At 43.2% G+C, this 27,943-nt stretch overlaps 1 protein-coding gene across 1 annotated transcript; it reads left to right on the top strand.

Annotated features, from left to right (window-relative positions):
* slc9a3r1b (SLC9A3 regulator 1b) lies at positions 1 to 27,943 on the top strand. The gene is made up of 6 exons (XM_005940813.3): positions 1 to 1,117; positions 18,898 to 19,074; positions 21,590 to 21,743; positions 23,615 to 23,658; positions 26,480 to 26,599; positions 26,689 to 27,943. The coding sequence occupies exons 1-6, from the start codon at positions 440 to 442 to the stop codon at positions 26,824 to 26,826; spliced, it is 1,311 nt and encodes a 436-aa protein (XP_005940875.1). The 5' UTR covers positions 1 to 439; the 3' UTR covers positions 26,827 to 27,943.

Below are 27,943 nucleotides of genomic sequence, written 5' to 3'. Positions count from 1 at the left end.
ATTTGTATTTGCTCCTCCACTGGCCCCTAGTTTGCATGAAGCTGCCAGCTGGGCCGTTCAGTGAACGCACCTCCCTCTTCCTGAGTGGCTTTTCCACTTGTTTTGTGCAGCAACACTGAAAGGGAGCGTCTGCTGGTTGAGTTTAATCGGCCTCAGCCCAGTCCCCGGGTCAGGACCTTCAGTGCGCACAGGAGCAGGGGCTTCGCTTAGGATTTAGACCACCTCCGCTGCAAAGAGCACATTAGGAAGAAGCAAAGCAGCAGCAGCAGCGTTTCTCACGGACTGGTCTCCACAGCAGGGCGGGGGGTGGGTGTTTTTTTAATTTTTTTAAGAGGGTTCCTCTCATTCACACATAATCTTCCTCGGCAGCATCCTGAGGAGGCTTTCTAGTTATTTCCACAGTAAACCAGCAACAGGTTGAGCAGCAGCAGCAGCGTGAATGCGAGTGAAGCCGAACATGCCGAGCAAAAGCCAGTATCTGCGCCCCCGGCTGTGCACGCTGGAGAAGGGGGACAACGGCTACGGCTTTCACCTCCACGGGGAGAAAGGTAAGACGGGCCAGTTCATCCGGTTAGTGGAGCCCGACAGCCCGGCAGAGACCTCCGGGCTCCGTGCTGGCGACCGGCTGGTGTACGTGAACGGGGAGGACGTGGAGAACGAGAGCCACCAGCAGGTCGTGTCCCGGATACGAGCCACCGTGGGCTGGCTGGAGCTCATAGTGGTGGACCCGGACACGGAGCAGCTGCTGAAGAAGCACAACTTGAAGTGCCTGAAAGCTTTTGTCACCGACGGAGTCCCCCTACCCTTCGAGGAGGAAGAAGTGGAGGAGGTGGTAGTGGTGGAAAAGGAGGAGGAGAAGACTGAGGAGGACGAGGTAGTGGTGGAGGAGAAGCAGGCGGATGGAGAAGTGAACGGGACAGAAAACGGAGATGAGCCGCGAGAAGAAGAGGTGGTGGAGGAGGTGAAGCAGGAGGAGACACCTGAGGAAACGACACCTGAGGAGACGACACCAGAGGAGACACCTGAAGAGACGCCCAGAGAGTCCACGCCGATCCCAGAGACTAACGGGCAAATCCACGGACACGTGGAGAAGAAGCTGAGCATCAGCTCTGAGAAGGTGAGACACATGAAACTGGTAAATTCCCGCATTTCACGAGAATTTTCGTGCACCAAGTTTTGCCATTTCTGCGTTGTGCAAATGTTTCACTATAAAATCAGGCACCAGGTTTCCCACAGATCAAAACTTTCCCCCATATCTTTTCAAAATAAAAGCCCCTCTTTCTGTGGTTTTATTCCAAGCATCCCCACCCACAATCTATGCCTATGCCAATGATGGCACTTGGATATAAGTGCTGATAACTGCATCAAAGCTCCCTGCTTTTACCCAGGTACTGTTTCATGCAGATAATAGGTGCTCTGTGTCAGCTGCATCCACGTGTTGCCAGGTTGTGGGCAGGCTTTGCTGGCAGGGCATTTGCTGTGGGTGAAAGGCTTGAGATCACGAAAACAGGGCCTCAAACTGTGCCTTTCTTCTCCCAAATAACTGATTTCCTAATGTTTTTCACAGTGCTGAGAGATACAGGACTTATATTGCCAATGCCAATATTTTTAAGCTATAAAGGCAGCTTATGTAGGGGAGAGCAGTGTGTCATGAGATGAATCATCATCAGTCTGAAGACATTTCATGACCACTAAATCACTGTGATGTTTACTTTCTACAATTCATTTTGTTGTGTTATCTAACACAAAAAAATCAAACCTTTCAGCTTTGCTACGATACCAATACCAACGATCGATATTTGTACCAATCTGATCATCTTTTTTTCTGGCGTTAAAGAGAATTTACTTGAAAATGTGAGGACAGTGACACATTGAAGTTGAGCAGTTTAAAAAAAGAAAAAGAGGAAAAAATGTACCCTCAATGTAGAAAACCACAAAAAACAAATGACTTACATTTGTGAGCCATCCACAACAATCACCAGGAAATAGTTTAGTTCCCACTCCCCTTTTAAAAAAAAAAATGAAACAAAATGAAGCCCACTAAGTGCCTTTTTTTCACCCTTTGATCTTTTTCTCTTTAAAAATTAGGGACATGTTCTCAATCTGCGTCAGCCACTTGTTGTTTCCCGAGTGTAAGCACTCAAGAGGACGAGGGTCCCTGCAGTCTGGAACATCTGTGTCCCTCGCTGCAGCGTCTCGGATGTTTATCCCTGAGGCTGTTTGCGTCTGTGTGCGGTGCTCATCCTCCGTACATAACTGTGGGTGGAAAGAAGGGTCATAATAGCCAGCAGCCGTCGCAAAGAGACAAAGAGGGACCGGCTAAGCTTTCATTTTTTCCTTAATATAATAATCATCATCTTCTGCGGGTGAAGTGTTAAGTGCTGATTAATTGGAAGATGTTTCCATTAACACTTAATTGCGAGACGGCTTCTTTCTTTTTCCTTCACAGGTGTTAAAAGATAAAACAAACAGGCGATGACGCTGCAAACTGGAATTAGGTTGTTTTGCTGTGAGTTGGCCACAGCTGTACTGATGTCTGCCTCTTTTTCCACCTTATGGAACCAAAAACAAATTCAGAAACTAACCAGAAATGCTTGTTTTCAGGAATCATGACCTGGTTACTCAAAAACAAAACAAAAAAGCAAAAAATCCAGACTCTGTTGTCAGCAGTTTCATGTAGGAACTAGTTTCTTGCTAACAAACTTCACTTGCCAACCATATTGCCCTGCAGAGGGAAGAAGCTGTGACAGTGTGAGAAGATGCCAACTCCATGTGGACTGCAAGTTTAGCTAGCTCCACCCATCTTTTGTTGGTAGATTATGATGATGATAAACTTTATCTGTATAATACTTATCAGAACCAGTGATAAACAGTTTCTAAAAAAAACACATAATAAACAAACGAAAAATTCAACAAAGAATCTCGAGTAAAGAATAAATTGGAATAAAATTAAAATGCAAAAATTAAAGTGAAGCCATTAAACCTGGTGTAGTATGGTGATGCTTGGATACAACTTGTCTGGACCAACAGTAAGAATTTCTGTTATCTGAGTTGAAAGTCAATAATATTTGCATTCATGTCCATTTCTTGGTGTTTATTAGACAGTTGTTCAGTTCAGAGAGGTTTGTTGAGTCTGTGGACTTGATTGGTTGATAGAGCGGTTTGTCATCAACGTAATGAAGGGATGAAAGAAGGATGGGCCCCATAATAGACCCGTAAGGACTCCAGAGTCACCAGTGTAAACAAAAAACCAATTCAGTTGGTCAGATATGAGCTAAATCACTGCATCCCAATGCTGCAGCCTCACAAACCAAACTTTATGGCCTGCTATATCAAATGCCGCACTTAATTCAAGCGCTATGAGAATGGAGCACTGTTAGCAGTAATAAATAGTCTTCGGGAAAGGTTTTGCTATAAAAGATAACTTTTGCGTCAAGTCCAGATTTCTTCTTTTACGTGATTAAAAAAATAACCTGTTTTACTGATTAACAGCACTCAAAGCCAGAGGAAGAATATGTAACCTGATCTGGTAACAATGTTATTTTGATTATAGATGGCTCATGTTTTTCTGTAAATGAGTAAAAATGCCTTCACGAGAAGAGCCGTCCAGTTACACTGCTTAGTAAACCCGAAGAGATGCAGCAACAAAATCAAGTGGCGCATAAAGTGATCGGTTGTCTAGATGAAATCAGTGAAATTATTCATCTGTTCTCAAAAATCTGACGCTCATGCTCATTTGACACAGTGTTGCATTTATCTTAATGCATGTGTATGTATATGAACGTTTTCTCTTGTACCCGCAGTATAATGACAGCATTCACATACCCAGAGCATGCAGGACTTTTCTGGAAACATGTTTTTGGTATTTATTTAAGATTCTTTTTTTTTTTCCCTCACATGAAAATAGCAACAGCCTACGCTTGTGCACAGCACTCGAGCACTGCTCAGTTATGTTGTTTGTCCTAGGAATATACAGCGATTGTTCCTGTGTTTACTCTCGATAGTCTCCACAGATGGCCTAATGGAGCTGTGGCAGTGCGGTGCACGCTGGCACGCAAACCAGCGGGAAACAAACGACAGCACTCCTAACAAATTCATTCTCACCACTCGGATCTTTTATTCCAGCTGTCTTCCAGAGTTTAACATACGGAGGATCTGGAGTGAGTAGGGAGCCTAGCTGGGAATTTCTGTTTTTGTGTAAAGGCACAAACCACAGGCTGAGGAAGTAACTTGGGGACACAGAGAGTATGAGAGTGTAAATTGGACTTGAGGGATGCTGTTTAAAGTCTGCTTGCTTCTACGTTGCATTCACAGGCACCCTCAGGGTGTTTTTGGCATTGACTTTACTGTTTCTGGAATTTTCTTCCTACATCCTGTCCGGCATTCCTGTCTCGAATCCCGTTGCCAAGCCAATAACACACACACACACACACACACACACACACACACACACACACACACACACACACAGCCTTGAAAAACACAGTGTTGGTTTAGCGGCCACACGGACACTCCGCCTGTCTGGCTTCATCTTTGAAGCGACACAAAAGAGGGTTCGAAGAACAACGCCCTCCCCGGAAGCTGAGGAGCCCTGGTTTCCATGGTTACACTGATGGCGCTTGTGTGCAGTTTGTGTGAAGTTGGAGTGTGTGTATATATATGTGCGAGGATGGAGGTAGGCGAGAGTGAGAAAGCGAGGTGTGAAAAACTGGATGAGCAGAGATGAAGGTCGAAGTGATCAGCTCGGCCGCTGTCGTCAGCGGCGAACAAAACACACGGGGGGGGGGGGGGAGCAAAACACATCAGCCGTTCCAAAGGTCGTCGTTTTGTTTACCGGGCAGTAAAACTTTTACCCTGCTATTGTGGAGGTCAGTGAAGTGTGCCCGATACGCTCTTCTCTGAGCTTTTGCTGCAAGACTTGTGGGGATGAGTGTATTTTTTCTGGCGGAGTTTGAGCGATTGAGGTGGTTGTATAACATCTCATCAAAACTGGAGCTGAAACTATCAGCCAGTTATTTGCTCAGTCAACACAAAGATTTATTAGCACCTGCTGTATTTTTGACAATTTGACGGTCTTAGTCATTTTTCCTACTCACTTGAATACAATCATGAGCTGTGGGAAAACGAGATTTTCTTTTTTAAGAATGTGTTTTAAGATGACGTTTATCTAACGTGGACTGCAGGGAGAGAGAGCGCGGGAGTGGGATATTTTGAGGACTTGACTGCTTGCTTAAGCCCGACTTTAAACACTAATTAGAGGGAGAGGCAGGACCGCTAGTGTCGGATCTAATTGACTGAACCTAGTTGAGATTGTATACAGAGGAAAGTGTGTGTGTGTGTGTGTGTGTGTGTGTGTGTGTGTGTGTGTGTGTGTGCGCGTGCGCGCGCAGCCGACAGAAACCACGCAGACTGCAGGAGCCTAAATTGAGGGACTCGTCTATTGATGTGCTGGCTGTTTGTCACTTCTCTCTCCTCTAATCTGAACTTTCATATAAAACCTGCTCATTAAAGACCTTTCGTGAACATACGTGTTGTTTTTTAATGCAGTCCGTACATAGACAGCACAGTTCTCAGGATAACATGTTGTGTGGGAGGACTTAATCTGTGTGGCCTGCAGTGCTGGATTTGCATAGCTCTTTTTAATAGATTTTTTTCAGCAAAGACACGAAACTCTCGCTTCCGCCCCCAGCAGCAGAACTTCCACTAAGGGTTTTGTGATTTGTATATACTCATTTAAAAGACGTGATTTGTCTTTCATTCGCTGACATGTGATGTAACGCCTTCAGAGGCAGATGCTGGGTAAATTTAACTTCCTCTTAATAGATCAGTAGTCAGCTTGCTGTGATCGTTTGTCATGCAGTTGAGGCTGAAACGGCCACACCTACACTGGCTCTTTGAGCCAGCGTAGTTAGGGCTGTGATTCTGGCTGCTTGCGGGCGTCTAGTGGAGTCTTGGCCTGTGCTCAGTTCCTGGGAAGTTTGTGCTGGTTTCCTGTCATTGTTGTTGGTAAGAGATTCTACCACCTCGTCATCGTGATCCTCTGTCCACCCAAACCCCCCCTCCTCGTGGGCAGCAAGAAGACTCTTAGCAGCTTAGTGCAGAGTAAACTGTGGTCTAAATGCTGGGGAAGCAATCTCACCATTGCTCGGCAGTGAAAAGGGCAAATGCATGCAACATTACGAGTGCTAATGCAGCCCAGATGAATAGGGATCTCCCAGGGGTGGACACCGAGTTGTGGTTCTAAGTAAACAGTGCGTCCAGCTGATAAGTTGTATGTTAGTCAGTCTGATTATCATTGTGACAAAGCCAGGTATTGTTCAAGGCTGTGTTTGGCCAATGAATTGCGCGTCATTGTGTTTGTCTGACAGGATCAGATATTCTCCGTGATTCATTCTGACCGACTGACGTTTGCTCATGCGCCCGGGCTTGTCTTTGCGTTTCTATTTGTTCTGTGTGGGTGCTTTCATGTGTGCGCGCAAGCTGGTTTTTCACGCCCCTGTGTGAGAAAGTTCGGGAGTCACCCTTCTCTGCCCTTTTGTTTGCTAGATATGTGGGGCGGAGGATGTCATGCGCTTCATCATGTTTCATCTCGGAGATTTCTGTATTTGCGAGCCTAACGACTTTCCCACTGTGTGTTTGTTTATGCGAAACTAGAAGTGCAATATCAACAAATCATTAATAATGTGGACACAGCAGCAGAAACATTCATGACCTGTTATGGTCGTCTGTAGCAGCTACATAAAGATAAATGACCCACACTCCACAGAATTGTATCAGGCAGTTGCCAAGGAGCCATTGAGTCAAATCTAGTCAATCCAGTTCACTTCAGTTGTATTTGTATGGCTCCAAATCATAACAACAGTCGCCTCATATTGCTTTATATTGTAAGGTAAAGACCTTGGAATAATACAGATAAAACACCAACAATAAACACCTGTGACCAAGCACTTTGGCGACAGTGGGAAGGAAAAACTCCCTTTTAACAGGAAGAACCCTCCAGCAGAACCAGGCTAAGGGAGGGGCGGGGCCATCTGAGGTGATGGGAGGAAGAAAGGAAAAAAGACACACTGTGGAAGAGAGCCAGTAATAATAAATAATTAATAGAAATAACTACAGTGGAACCCCGACTTACGAATACCCTATTTAACGAAAAATTCAAGTTACGAAGGCACTTAACGGCAATATTTCTGCCCCTGTTAGGCAAAATGCCCGCGTAACGAAATCCGCTGGCTCTGATTGGCTGAGCCCAGAATGCCCATAATGACCACAATGCCTTCCGAATCATGTGACAACCCCCTTGGCTTTCGTACTTGCGCTTCGCTGTTCTACTTGAACGACGTATTGTTGTTGCAGTTAGCAACTAGCCCATAGCCTATCATTCACTCAAAAGGCGCGATGGGTGCTCGGGAACGAATTAATTTCGTAAGTCAGGGTTCCACTGTAATGATTAAATGCAGAGTCCTATATAAACACATAGGGAGTTAAAAAGAAAGTCGCCAGCAGTTTAAGCCTATTGCAGCGCATAACTAAGGGAGTTGAGTAACTGATCGTTTTAAGCTTTTTATTTAAGACAGACAGCAAAAAAAAACCAAACATACTTTCTGTTTTTTCCGACTCTTATTTCGCAGCTGAGCTCCAGTGGTCATTCAAGGAACTGCAGTTTTCTGCACTCTAGTATTAATATCTAGGTTAATTGCCTCTATAATGTTAAGTAAAACTGTTAAAACGAATAACCAAAAATGGCAATATGGATCCATTTAGTGTTTTAGTAACCGCTGTTGGGCGCTACCACTGAGCACACTTTACCCACTCATCTATTATCAGGAAGCTTTCATTTGAGACGCTGTTTTTGTGTAATTTAAGGGTGGGAATCGTATTAAACTCGAAAGTATTTTATCACATAATGCTGCCCAAGATGACGAGAGTATCAGGAATGTTTTGCAAGGCAGTCACATTGCAGTTTGTTGCAATATCTGTTTAAGAGTGAGGCGAGGAAAGCAAACAGCAGCCCAAGGAAAGGAAATGATGGTAGAGAGCAGCGATTGGAGGGCGTGCAACAAAGGCCCCGTCGGTACTCCTCAACCTGGGAAATTGCCACGGTTTCGTTTTTTTAACGCACAGGCCATCAGGGTAAATGAGCATTAGCTTTCTTAATGCCAGCACATGTTCATATACCCCATTGTTTAAATGTCAGACAATCATGAACTGGTAAAAGGAAAAAACTGTCAGGCAGCACTCCGGTGTAAGCGTCTGCAGTAAAGTTGGATCAGCAGCACACTGTTGTATTGATCGTGGAGGTAATAAATAATCAGTGGCGTCAGTGTATCACGCAATTAACGGCGCTCTGTTTCACTGAAACCTTTGTGACACCAGCCAAACAACGACGCCACTGTCCCCAACAGCCAAGGCCACTGTGGCCCAGGTCAGGGGTGGAACCTGAACCCTTACTGCGTGGGTGTGTGGGTGGTTTGGTCACTGCCTGGCGATTGGGTCCCGTGGGATACTGGATGGAGACTCTACAATGTCACATTCCATTTCGCTCTCCATTCTGCCGAAGGTTCACCACCCCGGCCGGACAATGAGCCGAGGCGCCGCGCCCTGCCGGGGGCGGGGGGGAAATGACTCGTTGTGCACCCTGAAATAACCCCCCTTCCCAAAGCACAAGGTCCTCGCCACCCTCAGAGAGCGTTAATACACTTAAGCAGCACAAATATCCATTTAAACAATCTCACGCTGTCTTTTTCATTAATAAAATCCTGAATATATCTTGTTGGCGAGGTCATCTTAAGAAGTTGGCTCCAATTTTCTGAACCGTTTTTCACATTTTAGGCTCAAAGTCAATTTTGGTTACTTGTGATGATGATGGTGATAGTGTTTCTGTGGCTAGCACACATGACAAATATACAATAGACCTTTCCTGTGCAGCTCTGACGAGAGACAGCCCTTCCTGGGCTAATTTTAAAGTTTGCTTACATTTACTTGTCAGGGAGAGACAAGAGGGGAGAGAAATGCATTTAGAAGATTGCTTTTCTTAACTAAGTGTGGCTTTAATAATGTGACGCAGCCCCTTGGCATGTTTTGAGTGATAACAATGAGCCAGAATTTCTTCTTTACTTTTTTATGTGGCCTTGAGCAGTAGCTCTGCAGGCTTTCTGAAGGTCTTTCAAAGGTTTTGCTGTTTTGTTTTGTTTTTCATACATTGGATGCTTTTTCACTCATTTTCAGTCCAGTCTTTGGACCTGACCATTTTCAGACTAATGTATTTTTTTGTTGTTGTTGTATTTATTCATTTATTTATTAAGCCACTTAACAACAACCTGTGTATTATTCAAGTGTAACACAAACACATCATTTATTCCCATTTCTTTAGCTCGATCTACGATTGATATGTATATCAAAGATAACACACTTTCACGGGCTTAAAATAGCATTTTAGCACCAATGAGGTGATTCCAAGAGAGCTCCTAGCTGCAAACCTGGCATATCTCAGCAGGGTGTGCATTGTGTGCTTGAAAAATCTGAGGAAAGTGGACACTGGAGAAGGACACAACAAAACAAAAAGAATTGGCAGACCCAGAACATCATCTAAAAGTCATGTCTTTAAGAAAAAGGAAAAATGTCCTGTTTCTTGAATGTTCTTCAAAAAGCTTGGAGAAATATTTCTGACAACTGCTTAAAAAATGACAAAACTGCACGAGAGAGTTTGTGTTGAAGAACAGAGGTGGTCATGCCAAATGTTGACCTTCAAACTCGTTGTGTTTGCGCATGTTTCAATAAATCACTGGACCTATTTCCCATTTTCCTACAGCAAAATAAAAAGAGATTAGTGGTGGTTTGAGACTTTTGTATGTGAGACTGTATAGTAGTGTGCAAAAGTACAACACACTGAATACACGAGATGAGATAATGAAGTTCAAAATATTTTCCCTAGCAGGCTGTCGTCAATATGTACCATATAAGGTGATTTCATCATCGTATGGCTTCGACTCACATCTGCATGTTCTGCTTTGTGAGAGCCAAATTTAAAAGCAAAGCCCTCTGACACCTTTTTCATGTTCTATATTTACTCCTCCCTTCCTCTTGGTGCATTTTCTTATAACCACATCAACATGTGTGCATATTTGTACGTGAGAGGTCAGACTTGGTTTGTTGGGCTCGTGCGGCACTCAGGTCCGCAGGGGTGGAGGGTCAAGGACAGGAAGACTGGCTGAGGAGATAAAACCGTGTTGATTTGCGATGGAACAAACCATCTGGCTGTTTTGATGCAACTGTGAGTTTAAAACTGAGTACTGAAGGGTGGACGAACAACAAAAACCTCTCGAGCAAAGCCAGAACCTTCACTTTAACATTTTCAAAGACGCTGAACTGAAGTCTAGGCCCCTCTGGTATCTTATCAGTGCGTGTACCCCTGCTGTGTTGACTGACATTACCGTTCTGTGTTCAGGACTTCCCCCAAAGAGTTCATCGTAACGGGAACCCTCTGTAAAACCTTTCTTTGCTATCTTTTGTACAGCTAGTTTGTCCCATCCTCAAATGGAAGTGGGGGGGACAGTAGGGTGCTTTGTTCAGCTCTCCGCTTGCCTCCCAGCTGGTTTAATGATCCAGCTTGAAACCCAACACCCCTATCCCGCCTGAGAGAGTGGTGCGCTCCATACACTCAAGAGGGCAAAACTTGTGCCGTGGTTAAAAAGGAACCAGGTTTGCATCAAACATTAATTAAGTCTGCCCTTGAGGCTTTTAATCTGTTAGAAACTACACATGGCAATCACAAGGAGCCGGGAGGTCAGCAGTTTGTCGCGTCACTGTGTAACCACGATGCCTGGCAGCGTGTCATTTTAGTGCTTATTAGTTATGCTGATCAAAGAGGCCAAACTCATCCCCCACTCTTAGTAAAACGACAGGGGGTATGAAGCAATCAGCAAAAAGATGAAAGAGTGACCGCTTTAGATGACATCTGCATTCAGAGCCCATCTGAGTGTGACAGGTTGCAGTTGATGATTTGCAGGACTTGAGTTTTATTGGATGTCGTCAGCAGTCGACAGCAGCTGCTTGGGTAGGAGAACAGTTTATGTAATAGGAAATTTCAACATGAAGGCTTTTTTTTTGTCGTCCTGGGTATGTGAAACAAAAAAAGAAGAGTAGTTAATCGTAATGACTCTGATGCAGGCACGTGCAGAGGGGGGGGGGCTAGAGGGGCTTGAGCACCCGCCCCTTTCCTGATGGGTGCCCAAAGTGCCCTTTTGTTGAGGCAACTTTAAAAAAAAATTATTATTATTTTTTTATGTGTGTGTGCGTGCGGAGTCCTGTCTGTGCCCCTCAACAATAATATTTAACTATTAATCACAGTTTTGCTAAATAAAAGGATCTGGCTTGCATCAGTCACATGATCACATTTAACCAATGATGATTATAGTTTATTGCAATAGCAAGTTGTGCCTTGTTCTCACATAGCAAGTGGAGAGTGATATATGAAATGATGGGATGGAAGGAAGAAGAGAAGCAAAGAGTGAATCACAGGCAGAGCCTAAATTATTTCTCAACAGTTTTTTGTTGCCTTATGGTTTCAAGCGCTGTCACCAATCTTTGCATTTTGTTATTATCTCATGACACTTGTTTAGCTACCATCTCTCCTATGGACTTTTTAATGTCTACAGTCTCAGATCAACACAGCCCTGCCCTTCCCATATTAGATTCTTGATGAATGTGTGTTGTTGTTGTTATTCAGCCTGGTTCAATGTGCCCCTTTTTAACTTTGAGCACCCGCCCCTTTAAACCTCTCTGCACGTCCCTGCTCTGATGATCCCCTGACTTTTATTCCAATGTCATCATCAGGTAAACATTCCTGTTTGTCCAGTGCTTTGTTTTTATGGCTACGCACTGTAAAACTAATGCCGTTCCCATCGCACTCATCTTTACAATATGCTGACCGTAGCAGAGGCAAACTGCAGATTTATAGCTTCACAGGCTTTTTTTTTATTTGTTTGTTGTTTTGAAGCAAGAGGTCGACCATATTTGGACTGGAGGGTGGAATGCTAAGGTGTCGGCTAATGCTAAGAAGCTTGGTTAGCAAGGAACATCCACGAACTGTAGGAGTGCATTGCTTAGACAGTCCTAGAAACTGATTGGCAACTACTTGGCAACCAATGGTTACTAAGGAATAATATTTATTCCCTGACTAGTTGAGTGGCTGCTGAAAGTTGCTGGCAGTCATGGCATGAAATTGGTTGCAAAGAGGTATAAAGTGCCTCTTGGTAAGCGTGATTGGCTTGATCACTAGCAGGATGCTGCGGTCACCTGTAGTTTCCATGGAAGATACTAACTTGGCTTGAAAAAGTGCCGTTTCCATTTCTCTTTTTCAAGTTTGACTACCGCTCAGTGGTTAGCTGAGTGTCGGCAACATCCGTGCAAGCTACGGGTGACCATAAGCAATCATCATCTTGTGGTGCAGCACCCCCTTTCCAACCAGTTTCACCTAAACTCTAGCAAACGCCAGACAGGGAATACTAATTTTTTTCCTAGTGATTGAAGGTTACCAGGCACTAACTAGTCGGCCTGTGTGACTGGGGCATAATATAACATGAAAACCTCATTCATAAAAACACACACACTTCTCGTGAGCACTTTATTAACGTCACAACAAGCAATAATATTTGTAAGATAGTAGCATTGAAAGGGCTCTAAAGCCACTACTGTCACACTGACTAGAATTACAGCAAAAAGTGATACTGTATATGTCATCCTGTGAGTCATCCTTTACCTAAACCCATTATAGGGCTCGATTTGAATCATAACAAGGAGTTTGTACAAAACCAACAAAAAAAGTCTTATAATGTCCTCCAATAACACACTGCTCCAGCGAGTGACCTTTAAAGAGTTAATTTTATATGAGTGAAGTGCGCTTTTCATATACTTTTTTTTTTATTACGGTGAAAACTTACTTTCAGATAGCAAAACAGTGGTTATAAACTTTTTTTATTTCTACCTTAAACTTTGGGGTTTTAAGCCGGATTTAAGTGGCCATTAAAGGAACTGCAGTTTGTGTCATTTTGTTTTTAAGCTGCTTGAGTAACTATTGCCTACTTAACGTCAGCTAACATCGAATATAACGTTTGCTTCTACAGAAATATGAGCACGAAACCATAAGATTGCTGCGGTAGTTTGCAGTTTCATCCCTTGTCTCGTGTGCCAGTTTAAGTTTCTTTCATATCTAAATAAAACTTATAGATAAGAGAGCTTCATTTTCAGCATCATCTCCTCCCCATGTGATTTATTTATTTATTTTTATTTATTTTTTTAAAGTGCTGCCTGTTGTTCGCTCAGAGGCCTGTGAGTTGAACTTTGCCATCATGTCTTATCTCATGGTTATCACAGCTTCCTGAGGAAAGACAGAAACAAGTCTTAAAGAGGGCCACACAAATCTGGGTTGGGGGATCTGTTAAAAAAAGCTCGATAAGAAACCTCTAAAAGCTGCTGCGTTGTGAGGCAGTCGTGTGACTCAGAAGTGTGGTTTTGAAATATTAAAATGGGACCTCGTATTGTCTTGGAGTTATTGGTATTCAAAGCAAGATAGAAGCTGCTCACTCGCACACACGAGTCGCCCGGAAGAAGGTGTGTGAGAGTGAAAACCAGCCGGCAGCAGCTGGGAAGCAGGTTTTTTTATTTTTTTTTATTTTTTTATTTTTATTTTTTCAATAGAGATTTCTCTAGATGCAAACAAATATTACTCAACTACCTTCCTACTAACAAAAAATGGTTTGGCTTTGTGCGGACTGCCCAGTGTTACTTAACCGAGTGTTGATGCTGCTTCAGTAACAGCGGCTACAAGTGGTTTAATAACTACTAGATTCTGTGAAGTAACGTGTTATTTTATCACGTTTAAAAGTCAGCTTATGGTCAGTTCGATCGCTTATCAGAAATTATGTCAGTGTTTTATTGCTGGAAATCACAATACGACGTCACAGCTGCTGGGAATAACCCTGGTATCATGGGATTTATCAGTCCCACCTCTGCGTTGTACAAACTTAGCATGTTTGTCAGGTTTTCCTATTTGCCCTCCTCTCTTCCTTCTTTTTTCAGCACAGGTAAAAGTATAAAATAAAAGACAAACAAACAAGAAAAATTAGGCTTTCATGGAAATGGTTTCCACAGCCTTCCTATATGTGTGCAGCTTTTCCATGATTCCTGATTTCTATGCTGTGTGCACACTGCAGGTGACAAACTGATGCAGTGGATAAGCACAGTTGCCTGCATTGCCACATAGCCATCATACATGAACATAGGAACACGTGACTGCAGACTGAAGAGTTTGGATCTGCAGCCAGTTGCTTCTACGCAGATAGCGCGAGGTCAGACTGGCTCTTCTGGGCATTTTAATGAAAGCGGGTTCATTTATTAGCATACGGCAGCACATCCTGGTAGCATTTCTGTTTCATTCTGAGAAGTAAAGGCAGCACAGGGGGAAGCATACTGAGGAAAGATGTGTCAACATTTCCTGTTCGCCACTTCTCTCCTTGAAAGGGAAAGTGTGTGTCACTTGGAGAGTGTGTGTTCATCTTGAGACACACTTTTTCTTTTCTTTTTTTATCCAAAGAGAAGTTGTTTACACAACAGAAAAACATGACTGTAAAGTAACAGGTGAAAAAGATTTAATCAAAGACTGTATATGAAAGACGGCTACCATGATGCCTCCTAATCCTTTTTTTTTTTTTTTTTTTTTTTTTAAACCTTGATGTGATGGCACCCTGCCCGCACAGGACGAGAGAGGCAAGGTCCACTCTGGACATGGGACAGGTCGCCAGTCTATCACAGGGCTAACAACCACCATTTAGCCTAGCATACATGTCTTTGGAGTGTGGTGGGGGTGGGTGTAGTCCGATTACTGTAGAGAACCCACACAGGCATGTACAGCTTTATGCTGAACAAGAAAACACCATCCACTGTGTGATGGTGCAACCAAACCCTGGACATGAACCTGTCACACTCCCATTAATACTTCAGTGTAAACAGGTTTAAAAGTCACGACAGGGACATCAGCTGTTAAAACTAGGAGGCTGAGTACTTTTGCTTTTTGTTTTGCTTTTTTTTTATTCACTTGAGCTGAAAATGAGGATTTTTCTGTGAAACTGGGTGTTTTAACATTTCAGTATATTGGGATTGACTTGTTTTTGGAGCGACTGTTTTACTTAGGCATTATTTTCCTGTCATGGAGGTTACTTAAATGCGCTGTAATAGTGAAACTCTCCATTCCTTTAGTGTAAAGAACTTGAGCCTGAGATATCTTGATATAAGGAAAAAGTGCAATTTCAACAGTACATCTCAGAACCTTTGAAACTGTACTTCATAAAGAAAAACTGCTGTAGTAAATGAAAGTAATCACTTACTACTATCATTTACAGCACTTTGGGCTCAGTTATAAGAAACAAATGTAAAATTACAGAGAAAGATCTGAAAGCTAGACTGTCCTGTAATTACGGTATAACACAAATTGTTTGTTAATTCACAGAAATGCCACCATCTACTGGAAGCTTTTTCTAGTAGACGGTAAAAAAGAAAACAGTAATTTCTCTGTCATCTAATTCTTTATCTATTACTTATTTACTTTGGTTTAGTATGAATGGTCATGGAGGAGGTCTGTATCAGTAGGCAAAGCTGTTAAAGTTGTGAACATACAGTTAAAAGTCCTCAATTAATCCCGGCTTTCACATTTTTCTAAAGCCGTGCAGTGGGCCAGATTGGAGTCTTTACAGGGCCAATTCTGGCCAGCAGGCTTTATGTCTGACACCTCTTTGATTGGATTAATTTATTTTTCCTACCACATATTATGCGCTTGGACTGGGAAGTGCCCTAATCCGAGTAAAGTTTTACACAGATGTTCCTAATCTAAGCTGAGCTCAGGCCAAGAGCGAGTCTGCCGGAAGGGGAAGACACAACTTCACAGTTCAGCATATCACTCTGATTTAACCACGAGTCTCAGCTGGTTATATCAGGAAAAGCAGCGGTATGAGAGAGTGAGGGAGTTTACACAACATGCCATGAATGTTAAGTCCTGTGGGCCCAACGTATCTGCACCTCATTTTGTAACCGATCATCAGATTTTTATCAGTAGTGAAACTGATAACAAGTAATATGAGTAAAGCTACAGCCAGCAGCATAACATCACACACACACACACACACACAAACACACACACACACACACGACACACACACACACACACACACACGCACACACACACACACACCACACACACACACACACACTCTCTTGGCATCTTCAGTTGTCCTCCTGGCTCGTGTGTGTTCAGCAGATTCCACAGATTTCAGACCCGCGTGGAGATTCCTCAGCCCTCCACTCATCTCTGATACAAATCCTCCCTTGTTGTTCCTGCCAGAGACTCTCTCACCCTCTCTTCCCTAAGCAGGAACTGCTAATGTCAGCCAGAGCACCAGATGATGAGATTCAGGCCCATCTGACGCTTCGATGTGTCTGAATGACACTCGATATTTTCACCCACTTTGGGTTTTTTTTTTCTTCTTTTAAATGGCACAATGGTGAACTGAGTGACTGTGGATCACACAGACTCAGAGCTCTTACATCCAGTAGATGATAACTTGTAATCACATTTGTGGTGAGAGCCAGCCTTTTTATACAGATAAAGCCTCTCTCTACCACCGCACAGAAGAACAGCGCATAGAGTTCTTATTCAGGATTTCAGAATGAGGGAAGGTCAGTAATAAGAAACGCCGAGCCACCAATTCAGACACGGTCTCCAATTTTCCCTTTAGTCTCTACTTTTAAAAGCCTCTGTTAAATTTATAGGACTTGCAAGGGAGGGCTCCCTTTTCCTTTTAGCTTGGGTGTAACTCCAGAAGATAAAGGTTAAGCAATGCGCGAAACATTTTTGTGCAATTGGTTCGCAGCGTGATGAAACTGTTGCCCTTATCGGGAGCACATTTGATCGGTAGCGTGCACGTTCTGCTGCACGATGGGGCTCTCGAAAGAGACAAAGATGGCCGGTCTGCATCACTGATGAGAACAGACAGCGCAGTTTACAGAAGTGCCTTCACAATCAAGACATCGCTCTGTATCTGCAACTCTGTGCGTGGTGTGACGTATCCTGTTTTTGTTGCATTATCTTGTATCTTGGTTGCTCAGTGTAGACACATCCTGTGGAGGACAGTTTCTTGCATTATTCAAGTGAACATTATCCTTTAACGTGTATACAAAATGATTACTAATGGAGTGGAAAGGAAATGATAATGTTTGGGGCTGACTGCCAGACTATTAGTTTAACGTGGAACGCCGGTGGTAAATATTGAGTTTGAGCTCCAATTGTTGTTTCTATTTATGATCATAAACTCTTACAGCTCACATGCATACAAGATTCTCTTAATCTTCTCATCTAATGTTATGATGGAAATAAAAAGGGAACATTTTCCCCCTAATAGTTTAAGCTGTGCTTTCAAGGCAGACGTGACGCTGTAATATAAATGGTATAATTCTGCAGAAATGAACCTTTTTCTGCTTCAGTACACAAACAGCTCGCAGGAGGCAGAGCATCTTTATGCATTACTCCCCCCTCAAATGAAACTCATTTTTCAGACGATGCATTAAGTCTTTGTTGTACTCGTCGCCTGTTTCCCTGAAGTGGGCAAAGGTCCTGTGCTGATGAACACGAGTGCGGTGCAGGAGGTTTGCTGTCGGATCACGTGATTTCTAGGATGTGGAAGTTCCTTGTTTTGGAGCCACCAGTGTTCATAGTTTCCTTTTTAATTCCTCTATTTTGTATATAATTTACATGCATTCAGTTCCTTTTTTCCCCCCCTCTAGGTTTTAATAGGAAACATGTGTCTCTTGACATGAAACACGTTTCCCACCTGGAAAATCGATTTTATCTTTTTTCAGGCGCTTTATGGCGGGGTGGCGGAGGATTGGTTTATATAATGCAGTGAAGTCATTCGGTTCTGTTGTGGAGTTTTATTACGACAGGAACTGTTGAGTCAGACTGCCTCGGTTATTATCATGTCCACTGTTCAGCGATGTTTAAAAGGGATTTTAATCAATAAGGCCTCTGCAAGAACTTCCTGCAGAAAAGCGAGTCATTCATACCTGATTTTTATTTATAGAGCTGGCTCATTGTCTTCCAGTGTACAGTTGATCAAGGGCAGGGGAGCACAGCACAGCCGCTCTGATGTGGAGGGAGTGTCGGGTCAGATTTGGTCACGGTGACAAAGATTACCCTGACCAGTGCTCCTGTATGTTGCTGTTTTGACCTCTTTGATGACAAAGCCTTTAAAGTTCTCCTTTTGCTAAATAAAGAAACTGCTTCATCCATACAGCGGAAGGGAGGTTCTGGGACCGAGCTCCAGGTTTTTGTTTTTTTCCCCTGAATGACAATATGGCTCTAACTCTTCCTGCCATCCCAGAAACAGGACAGGACATGGGAGAGAGGGGAGGCGGTCAGAGGTCAACACCCAGCTTCCATTGTCCTGCAGACCCCGAAATGAGTTAGGTTGTGGACCGGAACCGGTCCCTTCCTTAGAGCCACCCCCCTGCCTCTCTCGGTTTTTCTCGAAAAACCTTCCCAGCAGACCTCCAATCACATGCCTCCGAGACCCTTTTCCTTCCTGTTGAGCAAACAGAGTCACGTGGGCTGAAACAGCGGCTGTAGTTTACTCTCGATTATCAAAAACACAGCGGACAACAAAGCAGCAGGCAGCTGCATGTTCAACCTGGGCTCTATATTCATGGTTAACGACTCACTGGAGCTCTCTGTGATCTTTGTGCCTCTTGTTCTTGCTGAACAGACACCCACGGTGGAGGTATTTTTATAAACATGTTGCTATACCCTGCGCATGTCACATACATGTTGTTTACATCCGATGTCTCTCCCTGCAGGAGCAAGAGGTGCGCGCTGAACTGCGGCCACGTCTCTGCGTGATCCAGCGAGGCACCAGCGGATATGGCTTCAACCTGCACAGTGAGCGGGCGCGGCCGGGACAGTACATCAGAGCTGTGGATGAAGACTCTCCAGCAGAAAGGGCAGGCCTGCTGCCCAAAGACAGGATCGTAGAGGTAAAGTGAGAGCGTGCGGGCTGGATCTCAGTAACCTAAAACATTTTTATCTACTAGGAACAAAAAATATTATCTGACTAGTTTGAAAAGTTTGAAAATTTTTGAAAGAGGTGCCAAATAGTTACAAAGTGCTTCGTTATTCATGAGAAGCAGCTTATTATGAGCCTTTCAAGCTCCCTAAAAATATCCCTGCATTGTATCCTGATTAGTCTGCCATACTTCCGCTCTATACAGCCTCCACTGTTTTTCTTTGTAGTTGGATAAAAATAGAGAATAATTGTGTAGCTTGTAATCAGGCCTCACCTAAAGCCTGGTTGGAGATGGAGACCTTTGTTCACATTCAATAATTCAAGTTATCTCATTTATATTTAAGATGTTTGTCATATGTGTTGCAATCTTTGTAAGTATCATTTTCCTCTTTGCCTGCTCAGCTGTGGAAACCCTTGCCATGAAGCTCCCAGTACAGTTTTTTGTGCTGATGTTAATGTCAGGAGGGTTTAAACTATGCAATTATTGAGCCACCAGAGCCTATGTGACCTTTACTCACTGCTGTGGTTTCTAAACACATCCACTATGCAGTATTACCACTTACAGCTTATCGCGAAATATCTAGGAGGGAAGAAATTTCACAAACGAATTGCCTACAGCGTATGCAAAAATGAATCTGTTTCAAGGATGGAAAATAACTTATTACATAAACAGACTGGTTAACTAAAAAAAAAAAAACTCCAAAAAAACCAAACTAAAGCTGCCTTCACACGTGAACTCCCCAAAATGTCAGCCTTCAAACACGGCCTGAAGCAGTCTTTCTCGTGTGTGCAGGATTTCATGAGGTCATTTCTTTCTCACTGCTGGAAAAACTTGGTTTGTTTTTAGGACAGGGAGCCTGAACAGGTCATGAAGGTGGCAGGACACGGAGCATCCACTCGCTCTGAATTCTCACTGCACTGTTACCCGTTTTATTTTCACATCAGTGTATTTTAGTGTCGTGCAGACTTTGCATAATACTAAAATGCATCTTTTTTTTTTTAAGGTTTCTCCCTGACCAAATCTACCACACCCTGCAGAAAACGAATCCACTAAAGTACATGCAGATCATTTTTTTTCTCACCTTTTATAAATCTTTCTGTAAGCATGGCGCTCTGCATGCGAACTATGCACGCCCATGCATGAGCCTGTTTCCCACTCATTAGAATGATGTCACCCTTATTTATCATCTGCATATGAAATTCTGTTTGCGTTAATTTTTATGAAATGTAAAAATTAGAAATTAGAAATTTTTTTTTTTTGCAGATGTTATCAGCTGTAAACAATCGGAGTAAAGGAGCCAGGCAAAGGCATAAAAGAAATAATCAGATGAGCAAAAGCAGACCTTTATGCACTACCTAGACAAAAATAATAATAGCCTGACAAAATAAGTACACACTAAATTATTCACAATGTCGCTTGGGAATTATGCACGAGGTACCCACATACTCACCGCACGGTATTCGCATAAATGAGGTGTTGTGAACACTGCACTCAGAACTGAAGAGTTGTTATCCAAAAGTTTACTGTGTGTTTCGGGGAATATGATGTGAACTAACAGCCGCCGTGTGAGGTCTTTGATCCTTCAGAGGCCCCGACTGTAACAGCCTCACACTGAAATAATCGGCTTTTAAAAAGGCCTGATGTTGGTCTGCCTCATTAGTGAAGACACGGGCCTCTTTGTATGCAAAAAAAACACATCTACTTAAAAACGTAATCAGAGCAAAGTATCGTCTTCTGACGTGAAGGACGCCTCCTCTCCCTTTGAAAGTGAATAGAATTTATAAAGGAGAGAAGGATTCAAAGGACTACAGGGTCTGCTGGGAGTCTTTAGAGGGGCTTCCAGTCCCTGAGAGGTGCCCCAGACAGCCACACCACCCACTGAGGTCCGGGGCTTTGTGAGGAGCCGACAGCCATTGTTACTGCTGTTACTGGCTGAGCAGCTATTGTCCGGCTTCCTCTGTAGGACTGGCTTTGACGTGCAGATCCACCCTGTGACCTAAACACACACACACACACACCCTTCATATTTCACATGCTTTCCCATAGAGATTTTACACCAGAGGAGTCAGCTGGTCTTCTGGGAGACACGTGACACTTATACCAGACTTAAAGGGCAACTGTCACAGTGACGTAGGAAACAGAGTTTATAAATGTATACAGACATATATATATGAGAGATAATGGAAAGTTTCAGGATTCTTTGTTAAGTCTGTGCGTGTGCAATTGTGTGTGGACACACAGGATTTCCTGCCCTGGAGCCTTTGGCAAACAAACCGATAATATACAGGAAAAAAAAAAAATTCCTGACAGTGATGAAGTTTGTTCACTTCTGTGTGGGAATGAAGATGGACAACCACGAAAAGCAACAATGAGGACTTTTTTTGGTCATGTTTTGAAGGGTTTGCAGACGGTTTTGCAAAGTTTAAATATCTCATTCATGTCTAATGTCTCTCTCTGTCTTTTTTCCTCTTTTTGTCTTCTTCAGGTGAACAGTATGTCGGTGGAGGGTAAGACGCATTCAGATGTTGTTGCTGCCATTAAAGCCGGCGGGCACGAGACCCGGCTGCTGGTGGTGGACCCCGAAACAGACGCCTTCTTCAAGAGGTGCCGGGTCACCCCCACCTCTGAGCACCTGACTGGTGAGAGCACGATTTCATGCTCATTGTGAGGCTTTACAAGTTGTGCAGAAGGGGTGGAGCAAATGAGTGCATTTAGCTGCTTTATCAGACATGTTATGGACACAAGCCTTCTCCTTCCGTCTTCCCAAACAAGCAGCACATTAAAACCCCGCTTTTTTTTCCTCTCTTCGCTCGTTTCTTTCTGTCTTTATTCTTTTGCCAAGGATCACAGAGAGACAGAGATGCTAAGCCACTTCCTGATATCTCCCCCCATGTTTTTGATCTGAAAACATCAGCCTAAGCTAAAAAAACTGAAAGCTTTAATGCTGAAGTCTCTCTTCTAAAGTTTATTATTACACAGCAACTTAAATAAACCACAAGTGGATAGTTTGACCCTCCCCACCCAAAAAAAAGTCAGCACATTTTGTCTTTAATCAGAGGAGTAATAGCAATAATATTTAAATATAATTACAGGCATGAGAGATGCCTCTAATTCCTTGCTCGAAGACTTTCTAACTTTTCTCAGGACTGGGTGTACCCACCACAGCCCCCAGGGGGAGCACTAGCATAGCCTGTGACTCGGGGTCCCTCCACGGTGCAACAGCTGGTCCTCTGTGTGGGTGTGTGGCTGGCTGTGGTGCAGCGTCTGAGTGCCACTCTGCCACAGGAGTTCCCCCCCATATTAACATGATGCCACCGGCTGTTGGCATGGCAAAAGCCTGGGCACGCTCAGTGGGGAGGGGGTCAGCTGTCAGGGCCAAGGTCCTGAGCTGCTGGTATATACAACAAACCTGCTATAGATTAATGTACATCATCTAGTTTAGTAGAAGCAAAGCTTGTTTCAGATTCTGTTTAGTCTGACTAGATTCAAAATCCAAACGATACTCAGATTACTTTCGTGCATCACAGCAAAAAAGGAAAACTTTAATTTAAGAGGGAGAAACCAAAACAAGTCTTTGATATTTATGCTAAAAATGACCTAAATGATTGTTTTATTACTTAAATCTATTTTCTACTTGATGTTTGTATTAAACGTCTCATGATTATTTGAGTTTCTTTGTAAAATGAACTTGAGTAAAAGCATAAAGGGGCAAATTTGTACATTAGCACAATGCTTAAATAATCGTAGTTGGTTTATTGCAGCCAGACCTCGTGCAGGATTAAAATAATAGCGCTCTACAGGAGAAACATTCCAGTGAGGTGTTTCCCAGGTAACTGCCTGCACTTCTCTTCACATGCTGCCCACTCAGAGGGCACCTGCCTACACCGACTCTCCGTGTCAGCGCTCACACACTCTCTCACACTCTTTCTCACACGCACACACACGCACACACTCTGCAGCCCTGCTGGCCAGCACCTTTTGTTTGGTTTCCAAGGTGCCAGCTCCAAGTGGCCTCTCAGCCTGGAGCTGGATCTGTATTAGGACTTGGAGAGGCTCCATTCGGACTCAGGGGTGCAAACACGCTCACACACAGCAAAGACCTGAGGGCTCAAATCTCAGATTAGCTCTGAAGGAGCAGCTGATAGAAGCTACAATAACAAAAAGGCAATTCTTGGCTGTGCAGAGAAACCGAGGGATGGAAGGTAAGGGTGAGAGATGGGAATGTGTTTGTTTGTTTGTGGGGAAAAATAAATAAACATGGGGAAAATTTTTGACTTGAGCTTTTTGAAAGAGCTGATCGGAGGAGGACCATCTCATCGAAGAGATGGCCCACTGGTGAATTATAGATGATCTAGAGCAGGTGCTGGCGAGATGAAAGTTGAGCTTAAGAGGAACTCTTGATCTAGGAAAGTGGAGCTCTGAAGGACAGAAGGTATCATGACAGTGCCACGGCAGGGAGCCTGAGAGCTGATGCTGATGACTAATAGTTGCTTCATTTTGTTTTTGACAGGTCCGCTGCCAGAGCCCATCGTTAACGGAGGGATGGAGGAGAAGGTAAGACCCACCAGAAGCACTTAGAGGTTTGCTTTAGCAGGGAAAGGTCTTTTTTTCAGACTCAAGAACAAGAAGTGCTGCTGCTTTAAATGCTCTGTTGCTCTTCATGTGCTGCTTAACCCAGCGGGCCAAGGCCAGGCAATGAAAGCAGCATTCAGCTTTTGTTTTGGAGTGCTGCGCCACACGAGAGAATCGATAGGCTGCTGAAATGAGTTATTAATCGCACTTTCCTGTAATTGTGTGTGTAGTTCCTGTAGAAAACTCCACCCAGTCAGCCACCATTAACTTCAAATTATTTGCAAAAGTTTGACAGAGTAATGTACAAAATAAAAATCCGACAATAGGATTTTTCCCTACGCACTTTGGGCTGAGGCGTGGAGAATGTCGCAGCTTCCTGTAAATCCCGCCGGAGGATTTGGGTGTAATGCCGCTGAGACACAACAGTCGACGTTTACAGCAGGAGGCGAGCGAACACACTCCCAGTTAGACGAGAAATCCGTTATTCACTTTGTTACCGCGGGAAAAAACGTTATGCTTTACACCGAAAGCCACGTTTGCTTACTCACACAGCTCTTTGTTGTACCTGCCTTAGATTTATCTAACATCTACACCACCCACATATGACACAGGAGGAGGAAGAACTTTCAAACTCCTCACAGGCGCACAGTTTCTGTCCACTGAAACACTGGAGAGCTTTTAATTTGAAGTGGAAACAGGAAATGTTGAGTCTTTTATAAATGGTATCTTTAACAGAGCGGCCTCGGATCAAAAGTAATTAAGCGCCACCACAAGGAATAAGAAATGGGAAGCAGGAAGTATGAACATTGTTCTTAGTCTTTTAACTTTTATTGTTTAAAAATTTCAAATCCTGTTGTGACGAATAATAAAGGAAATTTGAAGTCACGGTGCCATTGAACATAGCTAGCAGGTACCAACTGTTAAGGTGGATTGTGGCATTTCATGTTGTGAGAAGCAATCAAGACACCTTAAATGCCATTTATACTGTGTGTGTGTGTGTGTACATATACGTATATATGTTATATTATATATTCTATATATATTTATATATATTCAAAAGTTCAGAAATTAAAGACGTTATTAAACATAGATAGCTGGGCATCGTGTCATCTGAGTGAGCATGCGCTATGAAGACTGGTTTTGCAAGCCAGCTCAACAAAATCTTAAAAAACCCTGTTGGAGATGCATCATCATTCTCTTTGGAGCCAGTCTTTCTGCTCCAGCCACTGAAAACAGACCAACTACTCTCACTTTATAGAAAACCTCTCTGGGCAAACGCTACAGCGGGTGGTGGCACCAGCTTCAACCTCTGGCATTAGCTTTATTGCTGCTGGGTTGAGACATTTAACCCGACTTTCTCTAAAGGAAACCAGATCTGCCAGCTGTAGATCAGGATAGGTGTTTTTTTTCCCCGATTTCAGTGTTTACGCTAAGCTAAGCTAAGCTAATCAGCAACTTGCTTTACTGAACTACTATCTCTGGCTCCTTTTCACATCATTTCTTTTGTCATGTAAACATCACATCTGCCCCACCTGGTCGTGGCAGATGGCTGCCCCTCACTGAGCCTGGTTCTGGTTTCTTCCTGTTTAGAAAGGGAGTTCTTCCTCCCTACTGTTGCCAGGTGTTTGCTCAAAGGGTTGTCTGATTGTTGGGCTTCTCATTGTAAGGTAAAGATCCTACAATAATACGGAGAAAAGCACCTTGTGGTGACTGCTGTTGCGATCTTGCCGCTGTATAAATGAGTGGTTTCAGTATTCCAGCAAATTTAGGAAAATATCAAACTATTCCTTTGAAGTGTGTGTGTGCGTCTGCGTGTGCGTGCGTGTGTGTGTGTGTGTGTGTGTCTGTGTGCGTGCGTGCGTGTCTGTGTGTGTGTGTGTGTGTGCGGCTGCGTCACAGGAATGCTTTCTGAGGGCCTCTCAAGTAACCGAGTCTTTCGTTCCCGTGTGAATACCTTAGACTTTTATGTAAATCAGGCGATGACTTGAGATAATGGCCGGGTTCGGATGAAGAGCACAAACTGAAAGAAGCTACTGTGTTTAAAAGCGGCAGCCTTTCACTTTGGGCCTTTGTCCAAAAATGCTCAAAGTGAAGCCTGACCCCGGACTTCCCGCCAGTCAGGATCTACATGTGCTGCGGTGAAGTTGCATGTTCCACGTATTGTTGCGTAACAAAAGGTCGAAGAGCTGAGAGGGAGGGGGGGCGTGGGAGCAAGAGGTCAGAGAGAAATCGTCACGGAGGTGAAAGATATTTTTAGTGGCCTAAAAAAACCTAAATGCAGTCAGGATTTACAGGCTTAGTGCTGATTCTTCCTGTTACGCTGCAGGAAAGGTTAGGGTTTAAACTCCTGCACGTTGCTGGAAAAATGAGGGAGCGTTGAAAGCTTTAACCAGGAAGAATTTCTCAGATTTCACCTGTCAACACTCTTATCAAAACAAAGATTAACTTTGAGATTTTACTGATTAGATAACACTTTTGCCCTCAGATATTTCCAGAAGTATTAAAAGCATCTTGTGTGTGTCACTAAATTGAACACATTTAACGGTAAGAAGGGACCTCAGAGCTGTGAAGTGTATTTAGTTGTTTTTATGAAACATTTTTGATGTGTGAAAATCCTCTTGAAAAACCTGCAACCTGTTTGTCATTTATAGGCGGAAAGTACCTTTTTTCTTAATAAGGGAAAAAAATAACTAATCCAATGCTGCCTCCTGGTGGAGAGGTTTGGTATTGACAGGAATGTTGGGAAAAAGTTGGAATTTTACAAATCTTCATCAGTGATGCTCACTGGCGTTTGTGTTTGCAGGTGAACGGCAGCGTGGCGAAAGAAGCGACGAGGGATTCGAAGGTGTCCGTCAGCCCCTCCCCGTCCAACGCCTCGTCTAACGCCTCGCTCACAACCCCGCCCGCGAACACCCCGCCTGAGGTAACGCCACACAAGACAACACAGAGTGCAGCACTCACTCTTGTTAGAGTTTCCCTGGTTTTTTTACTCGCTTGCTTTTCTTTCAACAGGGAGCAATCACAGACACCATCCCGGCTCTGAACCTGACGCTGCAGCAGGTCAAAGAGCTCGCCCACCAGAAACGCTCCAACAAGAGAGCCCCGCCCATGGACTGGACCAAGAAAAACGAACTCTTCAGCAACCTATAGGGCCTCACCTGAGACAGACACACACACACACACACACACAAAGCAATCAGACAGATTTTTTAAAAATTATTATTATTATTATTATCTTAAAGAAAAGTTCCAGCCTTTGTGTAAATTATTCCTTTTATTATGCTCTTCATGCTATTATAACCCAGATATTATGCTATAAAATGTCCTACTACCAAGAAAAGTGCATATGCCAATGAGAGAGAACTGCATGTGCAACCATGGCCATGTGTGTATGCGGGCGTAGGTTTTTCTGAGCTTGTGTGGATCCAAGAAGGAGCGCTAAGATTCCTTATCCGCCTTTTAAAAGTTTATACTAATGTTTAAAACACTGAAGTGTCTTCTGATAAAACAGCGCGACAATCAATACATTTCTCTCTGTTTTCGGGAGCAAACCTCTGGCAGTAGACAGAGTTGAACTGCTTTTCATGTCCTTAATTTCACTGGGTTTCTTTTCTTTTAGCGGATATCACCATAGAGCTCTTTCTTCTCTAATTATTTCTTACATTTTGGGAAATGCTTACTGATGCCTTTTAAAACTGGAAATCGCTGTATTTTGAAGTGTGTTCTATTATAATATATGTACATACATCATATATCATGTATATTTTTTACGCATATGACTTAATCCACACCGTAACGAACTCAACTTTAACCCTTTGCAACAGTGTCGTCCTGCCACTCAACGATACCCGCGTTATCTTTTATAAAATGTGAACTGCAGCATATTATTAGTGTAACTTATACCGCCCCTATAACCATTATTGTTACTGTGAATGACTGCTCACACAGTTCACATTTTTAGCATACTGAATATTTTTATTGGAAATTAGAAATTGTGAGGTTTTTTTTGTTTTTGTTTTTTACTTATTTCTGTGTAAAGAGCTATAATTGTGTAGGATTTGGATGATGTTCATAAGAGGGGAGTGGCTGCGTGTCTTTTAAACTATATGCATTTGTCCAGTATTGATAAAGGCTATCATTTTAATGACTGAATTATATGAAGAGTTTTTGTAGTTTGTGTAAGCAGTAAGAGATTTCTATTCTGTAATGCGTCGATCATCTCAGCGTTATCCTGGTCTTTGAGAATAAATAAAAGTACTATACACTG

This window comes from Haplochromis burtoni, unplaced genomic scaffold, assembly GCF_018398535.1.
Source record: "Haplochromis burtoni strain Fernald_Lab_line unplaced genomic scaffold, NCSU_Asbu1 Contig_294, whole genome shotgun sequence".
NCBI lineage: Eukaryota > Metazoa > Chordata > Actinopteri > Cichliformes > Cichlidae > Haplochromis > Haplochromis burtoni.
The sequence above is the reverse complement of the archived record's forward strand: the minus strand, read 5'-3'. Positions and strand labels throughout refer to the sequence as shown.

Excerpts from the sequence above, each read along its gene's own strand:
- slc9a3r1b (XM_005940813.3), top strand. The coding sequence starts at position 440 with ATGCGAGTGAAGCCGAACATGCCGAGCAAAAGCCAGTATCTGCGCCCC. Across the intron at positions 1,118-18,897 it reads TGAGCATCAGCTCTGAGAAG|GAGCAAGAGGTGCGCGCTGA; the intron begins GTGAGACACATG and ends CTCTCCCTGCAG. Across the intron at positions 26,600-26,688 it reads CCGCGAACACCCCGCCTGAG|GGAGCAATCACAGACACCAT; the intron begins GTAACGCCACAC and ends TTCTTTCAACAG.